At 45.8% G+C, this 18,011-nt stretch overlaps 1 protein-coding gene across 1 annotated transcript in view; it reads right to left on the minus strand.

The window, feature by feature from the left end:
- Positions 1-1,689: 1,689 nt before the first annotated feature.
- Positions 1,690-18,011, minus strand: part of gramd1bb (GRAM domain containing 1Bb) — a gene marked incomplete at its 5' end in the record, with an annotated part of 69,253 nt that continues 52,931 nt past the window's right edge. The window contains 19 exons of the mRNA XM_080844832.1: positions 1,690-4,057; positions 4,354-4,474; positions 4,628-4,735; positions 5,783-5,794; positions 6,171-6,261; positions 6,561-6,776; positions 7,028-7,131; positions 7,668-7,810; positions 8,091-8,209; positions 8,468-8,614; positions 9,109-9,301; positions 9,749-9,917; positions 10,207-10,322; positions 10,438-10,518; positions 10,692-10,787; positions 10,980-11,083; positions 11,384-11,468; positions 16,534-16,557; positions 17,739-17,759. Of these exons, the coding sequence (XP_080700958.1) occupies positions 3,968-4,057; positions 4,354-4,474; positions 4,628-4,735; positions 5,783-5,794; positions 6,171-6,261; positions 6,561-6,776; positions 7,028-7,131; positions 7,668-7,810; positions 8,091-8,209; positions 8,468-8,614; positions 9,109-9,301; positions 9,749-9,917; positions 10,207-10,322; positions 10,438-10,518; positions 10,692-10,787; positions 10,980-11,083; positions 11,384-11,468; positions 16,534-16,557; positions 17,739-17,759 (2,040 nt within the window). The 3' untranslated portion in view covers positions 1,690-3,967. The remainder of the gene's footprint in view (positions 4,058-4,353; positions 4,475-4,627; positions 4,736-5,782; positions 5,795-6,170; positions 6,262-6,560; positions 6,777-7,027; positions 7,132-7,667; positions 7,811-8,090; positions 8,210-8,467; positions 8,615-9,108; positions 9,302-9,748; positions 9,918-10,206; positions 10,323-10,437; positions 10,519-10,691; positions 10,788-10,979; positions 11,084-11,383; positions 11,469-16,533; positions 16,558-17,738; positions 17,760-18,011) is intronic.

The raw sequence follows: 18,011 nt of genomic DNA on the forward strand, positions 1-18,011 counted from the left end.
ATCTCTCTGTTCGTGATTTGACTGAATCAGTGCAACCAGTCTACATTTGGTCAGAATTTGGTTTCTATTGGGGACAATGCACTTACATCAAGCAGGGTAGGGGATAAACATAGTGAGCAAGAGGCCATGCCGTCATTCTATTGAGTCTCATTTAACAGGGAGAAGCAAGAATGAAAGTAAATGTAAACGTGACCACAGTTGATTGTGATTTCCAAGCATTTGATACACTCCCCCCAACTGCATTCTCCATCAATCCTAAACGTCTTCACACACAAACCCTCACTAGCATAACAACACAATGGTCTGTTATTCTTTTCAGCTGGAGGACGAATGTCCATAGATTTGAGGAAAACAAACAAACAAATATACAAAACAAAAAAACTAACTGACAATGTGGTCTACCACTCTGTCATGTACAGTACTGTTTATGAAATAGTCACAGACACACGTGGAGTATCATGTCAGCATGTCGTTCAGTGGAATAAACCTAAACATGATTGTGAAAGTGAATCTATAAAACAGAAACATTTCCAACCAGAACTTCAATATTTCAAAAGGACAATCAACCAATAACTTGATCATCACACAGCAAAGTCAAAAACAGTCTGCACACCAGAACAAGCACAGAAGCGTTTGAAATGTTTTCTTGACTCTTGGTCAAATCCTTTGTTTTTCTTACTAAGGAATGGAAATGTAACAAGCACTACCATCAGGATGCAAGTAACTCCTTGAAACCCCCTTTTGGGAGAATAAAGATTTGAAAAGCAAAGATGGATCAGAATAGTTTTGTTTTAGTATCATCATCATCAGACTATCACAACAACCACTCGGAATGGATTTTTTTTGTCAATAAACCCTTTTGTACTCAGTGACATCATAATATCGTAATCATAATAAAAAAGAACACTCACTGCTCATAGTGTAACCCAGAAAGAATACTGATGGTCTATGGAGCGACAACTGGATTCCTAGTATGTTAGTATGTCAGATAATTTCATATCAAACTGCATTTCCTGTGATACATTGACCGTCTTTAACTAGCATTGCCACTGTGAGCTCTAACACTATGGTCTCTCACATGTTTTCAGACACAGCATCAGTAGCCAGCACTACACAACTGTGAGCCACTGTTGTCATTGCATTTTTTTTTGCTAAAGAAAAGAAAAAACAACACTTCCAGGTCGCAGTCATGCAGACCTGTCTTACTGACACAAACAATGAACTCCTCCTGCACCTTCAGTCTGTCTCTCTCTCTCTCTCTCGCTCTCTCTCTCTCTCTCTCTCGTACTATTTGGATGATGCATAAAGTGCTCATTTTCATGAATCCTTTTTGAGAAAAAGTGCATTGTGCACTTCAGCGTAAGTGATGAAAGCCAATGAAAACCAAATGTCATATTTTGGTTTAATATCAGAGCACTTTGAGACATTCTACAATAGGGGTAAACCCTTCTTGCTTTTCCTTTTGAATGACTTAGAAGTGACTAGTGTCACTTGAGCTAGGAGCAGTGTAGAGGGACCCCAGAGCTCCGAGCTCAGCCTACAGTTTGACCTGTCTGTTTTCAGTGTCTGTTCTGAGGGCAGAATGACAGTATGGTCATTTTGAGCTCACTGGTTGGGCTGAAATGTGAGTGGCAGCTCAGGGGCCCAATCGTGGTCTCTGGAGGGGGGGGGGGGGGGGGGGGTCTGTATCTGTAAACTGCAGAAAACTGAAGCAAGGCTGAATCAAAATGCGAGGGCAGGAGAAAGGCAGTTTGGCTCCACATGGCTGACGTGGAAAAAAACATGAGACACACATGTGCACAGGATGTGGAATGATGGTGTCACACACACACACACATACACACACACACATACACGCGCACACACACATTTACTCACAAACGCAGCATGTAAATGCAGTAAACATTCCTGGATCTGAGGCATGCCTCTATCAGAGGTATGTTACAGCGTGCATTAACATACATACATACACACGCACACACACACACACACACACACACACACACACACACACACAGACACACACACACATACACATCAGGCACGTCACAGACATGTCTGTGTGCTCTGTTGAAGAAAACACTTTTTTTTCTCCTTATAAATTCTTTACCTTGCCTATAACTCTGATAAATTTCCTATATACATAAATTAACAATAAATATCTTCAATGTGTATATTCATATATATTGAAATATATATTAAATATTGAAATATACTATATATTTCAAATATATTAATATAGTTCCTTCAATCTTTTTTCAATCATTTTCAAGAGATATAATCACAGTTTTGTCATCAAACGCTAACATAAAAAGACACAGGTCTCCCTTACAGTCCAGCTGCAGTTCCCCTTTTGAAGGTAGCACATTCTTGACTTGGTCATGATGGTGTCCATTGCAACAAGTCTATCAATCTATTTTGCACAGCTTCTAACAGATTCTCAATTGAATATCGCAACAGCTTGTTTACCAGTAGACTGGTCTTTTCTCTCTATTGGTCCATAGTGAGAGAAAAGCACCACTAGAGGGCACTGTAAGTATCTACAGTGCCTGCAGTGCCATCTTATCTGTCCCCATTTTGACCAAATTTCCTCTACCATCCCTTTCTAACATTATTGCAAAGCAGCCATTTTGATCTCCACCATCATGCCAAGTGCTCTTAAGTGGGTAGCCTACTACTACATCTCGTCTCCTTTCTCTGTGGGCATGCAGATGGTGTTGGTTGCCTCTCTCTCTCTCTCTCTCCAAAACCACAAGCATCCAGTGCCGGTTACAATCATTACTGATGCGGGGTAAATCTATGGGTTATGGTCCTCTACTGTGACCCACTGTCTGAAGATGCAGCGCCGTGGCACTGGGCAGAATCATCAGGGAACCAGCCCTGATATGCAGCCCAACACAGAGCTGACAGGCACCGCAAAATGGCTGCCTGACACGCACAAACACACACTCCACTAGGATAAAGAGCGGAGGGCAGCTTGATTCTCAGGAGTGTGGATTTGGTTGGGGTGTGTGCACATAGATGGGAGTGTCTGAATGTGCATTTTGGGTGTGAGTGTATGTAGTGTTTGTGTGCGTATCTCTATCTGTTTTATGTGTGTGTATCTGCATAAATCAACATGTGTGTTTGTGTGCGTATGGGTACATGTATGTATGTGTGTATGTATTTGCGTGTGTGTGTGTGTGCTGTCAGGCATGCCTCTGGGGGATCTCTGCAGCTGCCACTGTGAGCAGAGACTGTGTGGGGAGTCCAGGGGTGTCTCCTGACCGTCGTCCTCATCTGGACGTCATCAACATCAGCAGACACCCGTAAGAGAAGAAAAATGGAGTCGGGTCTCTTCACTGCCAGGAGCACAGGCAATTAGATTAAAAAAATAAACACAAATGAATTGCATGCTTAGTTCTCTTTCCACCCTCCTTGTCTCTCTGCCTTTCCTGGAGTGAGACTCTGCTCTGGACACCGTGTCCACCTCCGACCGTGAAAGGCAAAGAAAAAAAGAAGGGACTTTGAGGGGAGCATGGTAGGGGTGCAGAGGAGAGCATTTTGGTTGGGTGCCATGGCCGCTCCCTTCCCCAAAGTGTAGAAGAGCAGAAGAGGCCCCGCTTCCTGTTGACAACAGAGGCAGCTTCCTGTTCCGACCCTGCGCCGTCTCCACATGGCGGTGGGGCTGGGCAGCTCCATGGACAAAACCAGTGGTGTGCTCTCCCTCTCTCCCTCCCTCCCTCTCTCCCTCCCTCCCTCTTTCTCTTTCTTCCCTTTTCTCTCCTTTCGCTGTTTTGGTATGCATAGTCATCATACACCCATGGGCTGGGGATTTTCCTCCTCAAGTCCTGGACTTGGTATGCATGTCAGTATACACACACACACACACACACACACACACACACACACACACACACACACACACACACACACACACACAGCTTTGCATTGTACACCCTGCCTTGCACGGCTGGCCGGCTGCTTGTCAGTGGTACCGACTTCGTTTCTCCTCGGCCTCCGAGCTGTAGTCCCGCAGGTTAATGCCCCTCTGGAGATTCAGTAGTGAGTCCTTCATCTGACGAAACCAACACACACACACAAACACACACCCAACACACACACACACACACACACACACACACACACACGTGGAGAGAAAGATGGTTAGAGGCCCGGTCACTAAGACCTGTAAAGGTTACTCACACACATTCATAAATGCTGTGAATGTTGTGAGGTCTTATTGCTGCAGCAGTAATAACCACTGTGAAGTTTAAGTGCTATTACTGCTGCAGGGCTCACTCGTTAACAGCAAATACAGTATAAGAGGATCATAGGTGGGGGTGGGGGTGGGGGGGTCGGTCAGTGAGTCACCTGGTCCAGGAGCAGCACTGAGGACTTGATGATTTCTCTCCACTTCAGCAGCTCAGCATCGTGGAAGCGCTGCTGGGACTCCAAAAGCTGAGCCCACTCCATCTGTGTCTGGGGCAGTTTACTACACACACGCACGCGCGCACACACACACACACACACACAGTTGTAATATGACACTGAGGCATGGTAACTGGCTAAACATCGCACTTGTGCACATAAAATGTGTGGAATGTGTAGAATGTGTTCCAATAGCATGTGTTCAACTAAGTCCTACCTTTCATGGAGCCGCAAGCCCTGCCATGTGGTGAGACTCTGGGCAGAGTACTCCAGCATCCACAGCTTGTAGAACAGCATCATGTTTAGGAACACCAGCAGCACCAGACTGCAATGACAGAGCAAACCCAGCAGATTCATCAGCGAGACCCCCATTAACACAGCAGGGACTCTACGCAATGACACAATGCAGCGCTAAGACTGGCAGTGAGGACAGGACAGAACAGGAGAGGAGAGGAGAGGAGAGGAGAGGAGAGGAGAGGAGAGGAGAGGAGAGGGGAGGAGAGGACAGGAGAGGAGAGGAGAGGAGAGGAGAGGAGAGGAGAGGAGAGGACAGGACAGGAGAGGAGAGGAGAGGAGAGGAGAGGACAGGAGAGGAGAGGACAGGACAGGACAGGAGAGGAGAGGAGAGGAGAGGAGAGGAGAGGAGAGGACAGGACAGGACAGGACAGGACAGGACAGGACAGGACAGGACAGGACAGGACAGGAGAGGAGGAGGGGAGAGGAGAGGAGAGGAGAGGAGAAGAGAGGAGAGGAGAGGAGAGGAGAGGAGAGGAGAGGAGAGGAGAGGAGAGGACAGGAGAGGAGAGGAGAGGAGAGGAGAGGACAGGAGAGGAGAGGACAGGACAGGACAGGAGAGGAGAGGAGAGGAGAGGAGAGGACAGGACAGGACAGGACAGGACAGGACAGGACAGGAGAGGAGGAGGGGAGAGGAGAGGAGAGGAGAGGAGAGGAGAAGAGAGGAGAGGAGAGGAGAGGAGAGGAGAGGAGAGGAAGGAGAGGAGAGGAGAGGAGAGGAGAGGAGAGGAGAGGAGAGGAGAGGGAGGAAAGAGCAGTACAAGCTGGCTGGTAAAGGGGAGAGAGAGAGACCAAGAGAGAGGGGGCAATAGAAAAGAGAGAGAGGGAGACAGAGCGAAAGAAAGACAGAAGAGAGAAAGAGAGAGAGAGGGAGAGAGAAAGAGAGTGGGGAAAGAGAGCAAGGGAGAGGGAGAGTTACATTTGGACAGGGTATCAGTTTGCACATGGACAACTGGGGATGGCACATGTGGTAATGAAGCAGAGCTGTGCTGCTGTTATTACAGAAGGCAACTACATCCAGACAGGCAGATGACGCACCTCAGCTCAGCTAGTTTGGATTATCATTAAAAATGTGTACCTTATACAGATCCTAAGGAGAGCCAAGAGAGACAAAAAGAGAAGAGTAACATTTATAACCTGGACTGATTAATAGATGACAGACTTACAGGAAATGATGATACTGAGTGATAGAGTCATGAAAGTAGAGGTTATTTTCCTGACCATATTCCATATTCTAACTTGCTGCTTAAGTACTTGAAGATCAAGTGCAGATGGTTCAGCATTTAGCCACTATAGCATTTAGGACTACAGGCTGGGTATGTGTCTGTGTGTATGTGTGTCTTTGTGCATGATTGGGTGTTAGTTGTGTTAGTTGTGAATATGAATATGCATTTTAGGTATATGTGTGTGTTTGCGTGAGTTAATGTGTGAGTGTGGTGTGTGTGTGTGCTGGGAGGCATACTCACACAAAACTGATGATGAGGAGGAGCTTAGACACACTGCACAGTGGCGACCCACTGGAGAGGCGTTCAGGGGGCTGCCTAGTCTGAGTGGAACCTGGAGGCGAGAGACAACATAAACTCTCACAACAAAACACAACACAACACAACAGACACACACAACACAACAGTCACAGCACAAACATTCATAATACAAACACGCAAGACACAACACAAACGTTCACATTCATATGCATCTCTGCATGTGTCTATGTGTGTAAGGTTCAGTGAGGTTGAGAGACATTCAAACATTGAGAGAAATAGAAAGAAAGAAAGACAAGCAGACGGGAAGAGAGAGAAAGAGGAAGAGAAAAAATAGACAGATGGAAAGAGAGAGTGAGAGATTCTCCTCCTAACCTGCCACGTGTTTGATGCGGTGGATGACCTCCTCATCGGTTGGCGTGGTAACAGGGCTGAGAGCCTCCTCAATGTGCTGGCTGCGGAGGTGCTGCAAGGGCCTCTTCCTGCGCCGCAGGGTGGAGTTCTTTACCACCTTGGCTTTGGGCGAGGCCCGGAGGGAGAGAGCATGCTGCTCCAACAGCATGATGTCCTCCAGCTTAGCCAGTTCCAACTCTGTGACATGTAAGAATGTGTAAACACAAACACACACAACACACACACACACACACACACACACACACACACACACACACACACAAAAGTGCATTCCAACCAGTTAATGATCTGAAATGGAATATAGGCCTACCAGATAACTGCACTGATTCATATTCTTTGATGTCTTCAGGGCTTGTGAATCCCCACACTTTCAACATTATCTCTTCGTTCGTTTGCTTAAGTTTCAATGTATATACAGAGGTGTTTACCGAGAGAGCGGAAGTTCTCATCCAGCCCACTCCAGAAGTTCTTCTCAATGAAGCCCTTCACCAGCCCCCACGGTTGCTTCCTGTAGCGAAGCTCAGTGGATACTCTGTGGAAGGGCCAGAGTGGGGAGAGAAAATGGTTTAAAGCAGGGGTCTCCAATTCAGGCCCACGGGCCAATTCTGGCCCCCAAGTGATTTTATCCGGCCCACGAAGTTCCATTGATTTAAATTTTTTTTTTAAAAAGTTCCATTGATTTTAATGGGCCACCCCAACGATTACCGTAAATATCTTGCCCCCCAAATGACCAGACTGGACGCTCATTGGCCCCCGGGTTATTTGAGTTCGAGACCCCTGATTTAAGGGATGCTTTGCTACATTTTAACCTAATACAAGAAAACTGATCAAAAGATTTCTTCCCATGATGGGAGAGAAAAGGAGCTTGTTGCTTTCATTGCCTTACATTTCTTTTATGTCATTGACAGGTTCCTGTCAAGTTAAAATCATGTCACTATGCACAATGTTTCAATTGAAATGTTTATATTTAAAAAGAATAGCCACTCCAAAACTACAATAATTGAGTGGTTACCAAAGTCCCCCTCTCAAGCCGACACAGCAAGCCAATGTATGCTAATGCTGCCTTACCTCAGACGGCACTTGTTCTTGGCCACTCGCGTTAGCATGTAACGGTTGAGCGTGTAGAAGTAGTCGTGGTACGGCACGTCGTGTGTGATCACCTCGGCGTCGATGATATAGCACTCGCTCTCATGGCTGGCCTTGTACAGGGTCTGAGGGGGGAAAGACAGCAGGAGGGCAGGTCAGTGGGAGGGGAGACAATAGAAGAGCTGGAAGGAAATGTGGAAGCACTTCCTGGAATTGATTATGGCGGTTTACTATGGTGTTTGTGCCTTATACCTAGAGACCAGAGTATGCTAACTGTAAATGCGAACAGAGTACCATATGTGATGCTGTGTATATGCACGATCATGCTAAGTGACACGACATATCTGTGTGTTTATGTGAGGGTGCTCAAGTTATAAGTTGATGGTTTGTGTGTGTGCAAATTACCTGCGTCTCTGTAACAGTCGCTGTTTTAGGGGCCAGTGGGTTGGAGAGGGAGATGGTGTACAAAATCTCTCTCGCCTGGTTCCCAGCGTCATCTTTCCTCCAGGGGTGATAGACCACATCTGTAAATGTGTGTGTGTGTGTGTGTGTGTGTGTCAAGGAAAGAGTATAAAATAATATAAAAACATGGCTCAAAGAGGTTTTACTTCACAATTATTCTATTCACTGAAGCTTTTATTCCATGGCAACTGAACTGTACATAGTTTGGGGAATCATGGGAATCAAACCCCTGAGCTTGTAAGATCTAATCTAGCTGATCTAATCTGATCAGTGGATTGGGTACATAAACAGCCACAAGGCGAAACGCTGCTGTGACTGACCAGTGAATCGGCGCTGATCCATGAAGTCTCCCATGAACTGGGACTCGGTGAATAGGATGTCATACATCTTGTCCACGCTGAACTTGTACACCTCATTAATGTACTGCCGACCATTCAGGTCATCGTGGAACGCCTGCACTTCTCCTGCTGAGAACACACACACAAACACACACAGACACACACACACACACACACACACACACACACACACACACACACACACACACACACACACACACACGCACACACACACACATATAAACATAGTGAAACCTCTGTCTGATACAGGTGCAAACAGGAGTTATATTGTCTTGGATTTAAATTGCTGTCATACAAAACTGATTACAAATCACCCTCCCTATTGTGTTTCATTCAAACCAACCAAACGGGGACAGAGTGGCATGTATGTGTGTGTGTGAGTGTGTGTGTGAGTGTGTGTGTGGGCATGTGTGTGTGTGTGAGTGTGTGTGTGTGTGTGTGTCTGTGTGTGTGTGTGTGTGTGTGTGTGTGTGTGTGTGTGTGTGCGTGTGTCGTGTGTGTGTGTGTGTGTGTGTGTTTGTGTGTGTGTGTGTGTGTGTGTGTGTGTGTGTGTGTGTGTGCGTGTGTGTGTGTGTGTGTGTGTGTATGAGTGTGTGGCATACCCTCGTCGTGCGTCTCTGAGGAGTCGCTGAGCTCAGTGGGGATGTCCTCGTTGTCGTTGAAGTCAAGCAAGGGCGAGGGCAACGGAACGGCAGCCCCCATCTGTCCCAGGCTCCTGTCTTCGACCAGCACAGGGATGCCGAGCAGCTCTCCGTCTAGCAGGCAGTCAGTGTACTCCTCATGAGCGATGTCAATCTGTACACAGGCCAGTAGGGGGCGGCAGTTATAACACTGCCCAGATAATTGCATTAACACGAAGGGATAGAGACACACACAATCAATAGAGACCTACTGTATAATGCACTTTATAAAGAAAAAGAAAGATTTGTCATTGCTTTCAATCCAATTTCAGGTAAGTTAACTAGGCAGTGTTTCTATAAAGAGTTATTACAACATTAATCACTCTTTGCAATTAGAAAGACTTTTGAAACTCTAAAGCATATGGCTTTACAGTAAAGGATCCTTCAAATAATAAAAATACATGCAAAATGGTCCATGGAAGAGGTTTTTCTTAAAAAATAAATCTGCCAACTAAAGAATGCTTTGCAGTCAGACTATATTGTGTAGTTCTGACCAACTGGCATTTTATTCTCAAAATGGCTGTCATTCCTGAGATGTTAGAGGGCTGAAGAAGGGACTCACAGAGAGCGGCGCCTCAATGCTGCTGGTGTTGATGGCGTGGAGGGCGCTGTTGGAGAGGGACTTCTTGTGCGTGGGTGGGGGGCTGCCTTCGGCTTTGGCCTCCCCGCTGCTCTTGGATGAGTTGTCATTGCTGATCTCATTCTCCTCTGCTGGGATCTCCTCACAATACCTGTCAGCCATCATAGAAGGGCAAATTAGCTGTGTGAGTGTCTTTAGCATTGTGTCTCTGTGACATTGTGTGTCTTTGTGTTTGTGTGTGTGTGTCTGTGTGTGTGTGTGTGTGTGTATGAATGTGTATTTGTGTTATTGTGTTTGTGTTTGTGTGATATGCTTATGAAAGTGTGATTACAAGGTAAAGTTCCAGAACTTCATTTGATGCCAATTTCTGTGAGGTGAGAGGGAACTGTTATCACATAGTTCTAAAGTTACTATAGTACAGCTTTGTAAAGATGTCTCACCCCATGGTGTTAAAGTCGTTGTCAGGGGGAACATAGTCCTCATCATCACTTGTGAGGCCCAGCTCGTTGCCATAGCACTGATGGACAAAGTGCCACAATTCTTTGGGACAGAGGGGCTGAAAAAAGAAGAGATGTTCACATTCATTTAAACAAAAATCTCCATTAATATTCATACACCATTTACATCCTCTACCTTCTATTGTGTACTCTTAGGAATCACTGCTGGCTCACCTTCTCCAGCAGAGCATTCTGCCAGAGCCTGAACATCATCATGTAGGTCCTGTCCCGTGCCCCGAACGAGGTGAAAAAGTGCTGGGGAGAGAAAGGTAGAGAGATTAGAAAGAGAGATAGAGAGAGAGAGAGAGAGAGAGAGAGAGATACAGAGAGAGAGATAGAGAGAGAGAGTACAGATTATAGAATAATGTCATGCAGTGAATGCAGTCATGTGACTTGCGTTATTAGAGGGATGTATAGCAGAGCCTTACCTTCTCAGAGTCTGTGCACACCTGAATGGCATTTGGGATCAAACGCGCCGTCTTTTCCTTCGTCATGGAGCAAACATCCTTTAGACGCACTGTCAGCTAGACACACACACACACACACACACACACACACACACACACACACACACACACACACACACACACACACACACACAAACACACACAAGATTACACTCAAATACACACACCTTAAAAGGAAAAAAAATTGCCTTGCCATAATTTATTGATCTGTTTGAAGTTTGAGAGGTAAAGGTCGTAAGGGCGTCATACCAGTGTTTCCCAGCGAAAGATGTTACTATAGAAACAGATCCAGTTTTCTGAGAGGTAGAGTCGACCCTGCAGCAGGATGTCACGTTGCAGTGCACAGGAGTAGTCTGTAGGAGACACAAACACACACACACAGACACACACACACACACATAGACACACATATATAGACAGACAGATAAAGAGAGAGAGATACATAGAGAGAAGAGGAGAAAAAGAGAGAATAATGAATACAACATTGCCCATGAATAATTGCCAATAAATGCACTCTATGAGAGACTTTTGTCTTCCAAACTAATTTCCTTTAGATAAGAGAGAAAATCTGTTAACTCATGCAGCACATTTAAGACATCGTTCTTAGGATCTTTCTCTACCCTTCCCTTCCTTCTGCCCTTCTTGTGTCTTACCCACGATGAGGCGCTCAGTGTCGGGCAGCTGTTTGAAGAGCTTCCTGAAGTCCTCATTACGCTGTTTATACGTAGGGCTCAAGACCTATTGAAGAGGGACAGAGACGTGATGAGAGGCAGGAAGGGCAAACGTATATATCTGGCCTTGCCCACAGGGGGCGCTATCCTAACTCTCCTCTCTCGTTAAACTCTCAGGCACGCATACATGCACACAGTCGACCCCCAAAGGCATTCTAATGGAAGTGAGGTTTCTATCCACCAGTGTTGAGCCCCTTAGGAGGAACAGATGGGCTTGTTTTTCGTAACATTAGTTCATGCAATAGACACGAGTAAGAGGCAGAGTAGACTGTAACAGCAAGGGCAAGCAAACAGGCAGGCAAAGGAACAAACAAACAAACAAACAAACTCCAGGGTAAAGGGGGGGAAACCCCAAGAGTCAAATATGATCCTGTGAAGCTGCCTGGCATGTTGCTGGACATCAGCAATGCAGTTCTCCACATTCCAAAGCTCCATTCAGCACACATGCCATTGGCTCCCGCATGACAGCCGACTCTGGAACGAAGGCGGCCCAGATCTGGCCCAGATCTGACACTCCCCATAACATCTGGGTGTGGCACTGTTTTATATGAAGTATTGCCAAATGTGCAACATAAGGCTACTTGATACATTACTATACATTCCAGACCTTCTCCACGTACATACACAGTAGAGCCCTAGTATCCGTGGGGGATATGTTCCAAGACCTACCACGGACAACTGAAACCATGGAGAGGATCGAACACCGTATACAACCTATTTTTCGTGTACATACATACCTATGATAAATGTATAAATTACAAACAATCATCAACTGAACTAATGTTTCTGACATTTTGTTTAACCCTCAATGGAGGATGATCAAACAATGCAAACTAGCTCCAACACCACATTTTCCCTTTCCTTTTCCTTTCTCCCTTCTTTCCTTCCTTCCATCCTTCCTTTCTTATGTCCTAGCCCCTCCCTTTGACAAAAACATGAAGGAAACATGGACAGAGTGCAATGCGGATGGAGGAATAAAGGACAGACCTAAGACCTGAGAAATTACACATCATTAAAGACACAAGTCACTTATGAAGAGCTACGGTGCGCAATGGCTACTCAGGGGCGCTGAATTTAAAACTTATGAACTGTTTAGTTTTGGAACTTTCTATTCTATATTTCCGTGACGCAGTAAACAGCAGATAACTGAAACCATGGTTCCCGAATCAGTGGATACGCAAGTTCCTCTTTACAATATATATGTGAGCAAGAATGCAGATCATATGTATTTTTGACCACTGCACTGCAGACTTAAACACATTTCTCTCTGATGAGGACGTTAATTGCAGATGACCAGCACAGCCACAAGTATGTTGATAAAGTGCTGTAACCACAAAACACAAACAATGACTTCATGACGGCTGATAATAGCCCTGACAGTCATAACTGAACAATGCGAAGATTTGGACGTTTTTCTAAGACGTAAAAACTAGTGGTAAAAACTCTGAAGTAGACAAAAGTTGCAGTCCTCCTGCTTCCTTCCTGTTCACCCTCCTCCTCCAGAAAAAACTCACTGCTGGGATGTTGTCATCGTCGTCATCCCACTGCTGGTACTGAACCGTGGGTTTCTCCCGGCAGGTCCAAAGCCACTCCTCGCTCCATATCGAGCCATGTGGGAGCCACCCAGCAAGTGCTTCGTCCAGCTCCAGCATGGCCTCCCACTCCGACAGCGAGTCCTGCGGCGGGTCCATGGTCCCAAGGAAGAGCTTCTCCGCGCTGGGGCTGATAAGAGCTGTGCTGCCCCTGCTGCTGCTGCTGCTGGCCCACGGATTGGGGATTCACAGAAGCCTCGAGCTGTTGACACGGGGCTGTGTGTGTCAGAGACGCCAAGCCTGGCAACAGCTACCGTCAGTTTGAATGTTGGAGCCTGCTGATTACAGCCACATGATCCGTGCTTCTCTCTCTCTCTCTCTCTCTCTCTCGCTCTGTCTCTCTCTCTCTCACACACCCTCACTGGAAAGGAGATGTGCAGTCACTGCCCTGTAGTAACCCCTGTTGACAGATACTTTATTATTGAGGCGTCTGTTTTTCGTTGCCTGCTTTCTCTCTCTCGCTCTCTCTCTCCCTCCCTCTGGTGGGGAGTAGGAGTCACAGTTGTGTGATCCTCCACAGACCTTTCAGCCCAGCGCCCAGCCTGCCCCAGCACGTCCTCGACAAGGTGATTGAATTACAGGTACAGAGGTGAGAGAGGACAACCTTCAGTCACATCTTTGCACAAACAAGTGCCTTTATCGTGAGCCACTGATGATGACTTTCCGCAGGTGTCTCAAGTCAGGAATGCAAATCACTGAGACAGTGTAGATGTCCTGGGGTTCTTTAGTCCTCTGAGTCTTCTCTTGGCCTCTTTCTGTGTGGACTGACTTGCATCAGGAGGTGAAAGCTTCTTGTCTCTGGTGTCTCCAGAAAGTTCTTCAGGGATCAGGATATCAGTTCCTTCCTCTTTATCCTGCCATTAATTCTGGCCTTTAATACCCTCTATACATACCATCCTCCTTGACAGTATTTATGCTATTTTCAAGTCAAGGCCTTATCTATTTTCTTCTAGCCCCTTCTTCTCTCTCTTTAACGCTCTCTCTCTCTCTATCCCTCCCTCTCCTGTCTCCAGTTCGGTTTTAGCATGCCCTCTGATATTATATGGGCTCCAGTGCCTGGTCACCTGATCCTAATAGTCCCAGGGTATAGGCTGATGAGCCACAGTGATGGAATGCTGCCCATCAGGACCGCCCAATAATAGCTGAGAACACAGAACAGGAGGCCATCATATCATAAACTCATTAAATTATTATATGCAAATGTGACCAACCAATGACACCAAACACTGGGGTTCACCACCTCAGCTGTCCAAACAGAAGTCACTGTTCACATTCTGGGGAAAGATATATTCACATCAACAAAGCCTGGAAGTCGCTATCTGGCAAAGAAGCTCATGACTCAGAAAGTACATCCAACGGTGCAAGAATAAACCAGTTCTACTGTTCCATCAAAGGCTTGCTTGACCAATGGAAGAACATGTTGCCTCGTCACTAGAGGAAATCCTTTGGGGGAACTTTATAGGGGCGGCTGTTTTACAACAGGCACAAGGCTTAACTCAGCTTCTCCTCTTTGCACAGTACAATAGCTGACTGTGTCAGTGCGGTCGAACATGAGTAAATTTGACATTGATGAGGGATGTTGAAGTGGTTACATATTAACCATGTCAGCAAACACATGGAGACGCTGGTGACTGGCACCACCACTCAAGGGTGAGGCTGATGGTCATCTGCTGTGTCAATGGTGACATTAACAAAGCGTGTTTCAGTGTGTGTGTGTGTGTGCCTGTCTGGCTGTCACATTGTGTATTTAACTATGAAGGTGTGTGAGAAAGAAGGTTGTCTTTTTACCCGCAGGCGTTTAGTCATTGCATATGCATTTACTTTTATTTGTATTTTATGCATTTTTTCAGTGAAACCACAGAAGTCTAGTACGACGACATCTGGACTAGGAGAAGAGATTCCCTTACCAAGTGTGTCTTGTCTTTGGATTAGCTGTGGAATGAGGGAGGTGGGTGTGTGTGTAATCACAACAGCCTCCTCATAGAGAACGAGTGTCCCCACACTAGGGTCATTGTGCTGTGTGTGTGTGTGTGTGTTTGTGTGTGTTTGTGTGTGTGTGTGTGTACGTGTGTGATTGCTCTCACCAGCCGGCTGCTCCTCACTGCCTTTCATCTGCCATCCACAAGCCGCACACACACACACATACACACTCACACTGGCTCTATTGTGCTGCAGCGCTCCTCCATGTCAACAACCACACCTCTTCCCCAAACACTGTTTATCTCGCTCTCATTTTAGTCTTTCACTGCACAGTTTTTGCCGTTTTTGAAGGTCAGACTTTTAATTTCCCTGTCCATTTCACAGCAGTCTTTCTGACTCCCTTCCTTCTTCATTGGCTCTGTGCTACTTCCATTAAGTACGATACACAAGCCACAAACAAAGTTAGCGTTAATGGGTCAGCCTTGGTAGTAGCTTTGTAGCTAAGCCAGAATATGTATTAGCATTAGCAGTTATCTCCTGCTCAGTTAGCTATCGTGTTAGTAAGGGTCCCAGAGACTGATGAGTCCTTTTTCTCCTGGGGGGGCTCAGATCTCAATTATGGACGGTTGTGCTTTAATCATGGAGCAATCAGTGCCATGGGAGATCATCATTGCCATAAACACACGTGCATACCCACACAAACACACACACACACACACACACACACACACAACACACAGACACACCCACCCACCCACACACACAGGAACAAACACGCACATGCAAACATACGCAGACACACACAAACACCACCATAGCAACTAAACCAATGTTAACCTATTTCATGTCCAGTTCAAAGCTGTGCACTGTTCCTTTGAGAACCACATGACCACACATAACCACGTTCGGTTAGCTCAGGATGGTGACAGTGGTATTTCAGTCACAGACACAAGGCCATGCCTTCCCTGCTTACTGTAGCGCAGACTCCCTGTGGCCGGAAAATGCCTCCATTTCATGCAGATGGCTTTCAACCACAGTGGAATCCCCCACTGACAATGAATGTGAATGGAGGACCACACAGTATTCTTGAGCAGTGATGAGTGACACTATTAACGCTAACATGCTAGTAGTTGAGATCCCTCTAAGATTTGTACCACAGTTAGTTGAGTTACGCTTGCATTGCGATGCATTGGTTTTGAACCCACTTGTTGCCACCTGCTTTGGCATTGAGTCTGTTGATAATGAGAACAGCTTTATTCCACAGAAGCAGAATTTTGAGGCCACAGTGTTGTTGGTTGCTAGTAATGCTAATCAAACACTAGCCCATTCTGTGGTAATGGGACCATGTAAAAGCAGCCATTTTATATTGGCGGCCAGAAGCAGCTGATCCACTGCCAGCGTCTCTCCCTCAAAATGTACCATCAGGTGGCAACAAGGAGCTGTCTGAAGAGATGAGTAGCCCTCTGAGAGAGACTGGGGGCATGAGAGGAGGGAGACGAATCAGAGAAAGTGGTGGGGGATAAATAATCAAGGGGTTGCAAGAATACAAGACATGCTTACTCTCAGGATGTGCTGTCTTTCATGCTAAGGGGAGAGAAAGAAGGAGTACAGACAAAAACAAACAAACAAATACAAAACAATAAAGAAAGGAAAAGGATAAAGACCCCAATAACATAAGGGAAAAGCACGTAAGGATATTTCATAGCCACATACACACTGCCTTAAGGGCGAAGTCGTTTCGGGTAGGGTGTGACTTTGTCACAGGGATCAATAACAGAGGTATTCTGAGAGGTTTGCACATACCACACACAAGTACGCACAGAAGCACACACGCACACACGCACACACTCACACACACACACACACACACGCACACACAATCAATAGTATGCTTACTATTTCTATGGCATTAACCCCCAGTCCTCTGCTAATCATGAATCACAAACTATCTTCACATGAAGATATATAAGTACATGTTGATCTCACTTTGCACAAATCCAAATATGGCACAAACATGATATATTTAGTATAACGCCATACTATGGAGATTTCTCCTCCTACAAATGTTGATGGTCATGGCCTGAGAAACCAGTGAACTAAGCCTGCATGCCACCTTGTGGTAGACCTTAGGTTCTAGCTATTTAATTTCCCCCAAAACCTACTTTATAATATATTAGGAATTATAATATTTCTGAAGATGTAAAATCGAATATTGGTGAAGTTAGAATTCAGGTGCATGTATGCACTTTCCCCTATCCATTTTTATGGCTGTATTTACTCAATCAATTTTGAGAACAATGAGTGTCGCTTGTTTTAGGAACCATTAATCAGTCACTAGCTTCACTGGAGAATGACCACAGTGCCCTTGACTTTGAAACAACAGGCCACATCGCAAGGACTGTCCATCTGCCACGAGACCTCTGCTACTGTGTCAATGTGGCGATGCTTTGTATTTGCAAGTGGAATATTATATTCCTGAAAACGCTCACACACACTTCTACTTACACCCACAAACACAATCACACTTTCACGCTGCTATACACACACAACACACACACACACACACACACACACACACACACACACACACACACACACACACACACACACACACACACACACACACACACACACACACACACACACACACACACACACACACACACAAACACACACACACACACACACACACACAAACACACACACACTGCTTCAAGCACACAAACAAACACACACTTGGATAGATAGAAGAATGTGTGACTTACGTTGTACCAGCTCTGGCTCTTCTGTGGAGTGCAACAGAAGACAGACAGACAGACAGACAGACAGACAGGAGAGAGCACAGAGGTAAGTTACTTCACTTCAGAGAAGGGTCAGGCACAGTCCCATCAGGCACAATCTCTCCTCTCACATATCCGGCTTCAACACCACATAGGTATCTGGAATGATTCTAATCCATGGGGATATTTTTAGAGCGTCTGGGTATTTCTGATGTGGAGTGTCTAATTTCAGCCAGCTGGGGGAGTGCAACCCACTCT

Source organism: Sprattus sprattus (assembly GCF_963457725.1).
Source record: "Sprattus sprattus genome assembly, chromosome: 9".
Lineage (NCBI taxonomy): Eukaryota > Metazoa > Chordata > Actinopteri > Clupeiformes > Clupeidae > Sprattus > Sprattus sprattus.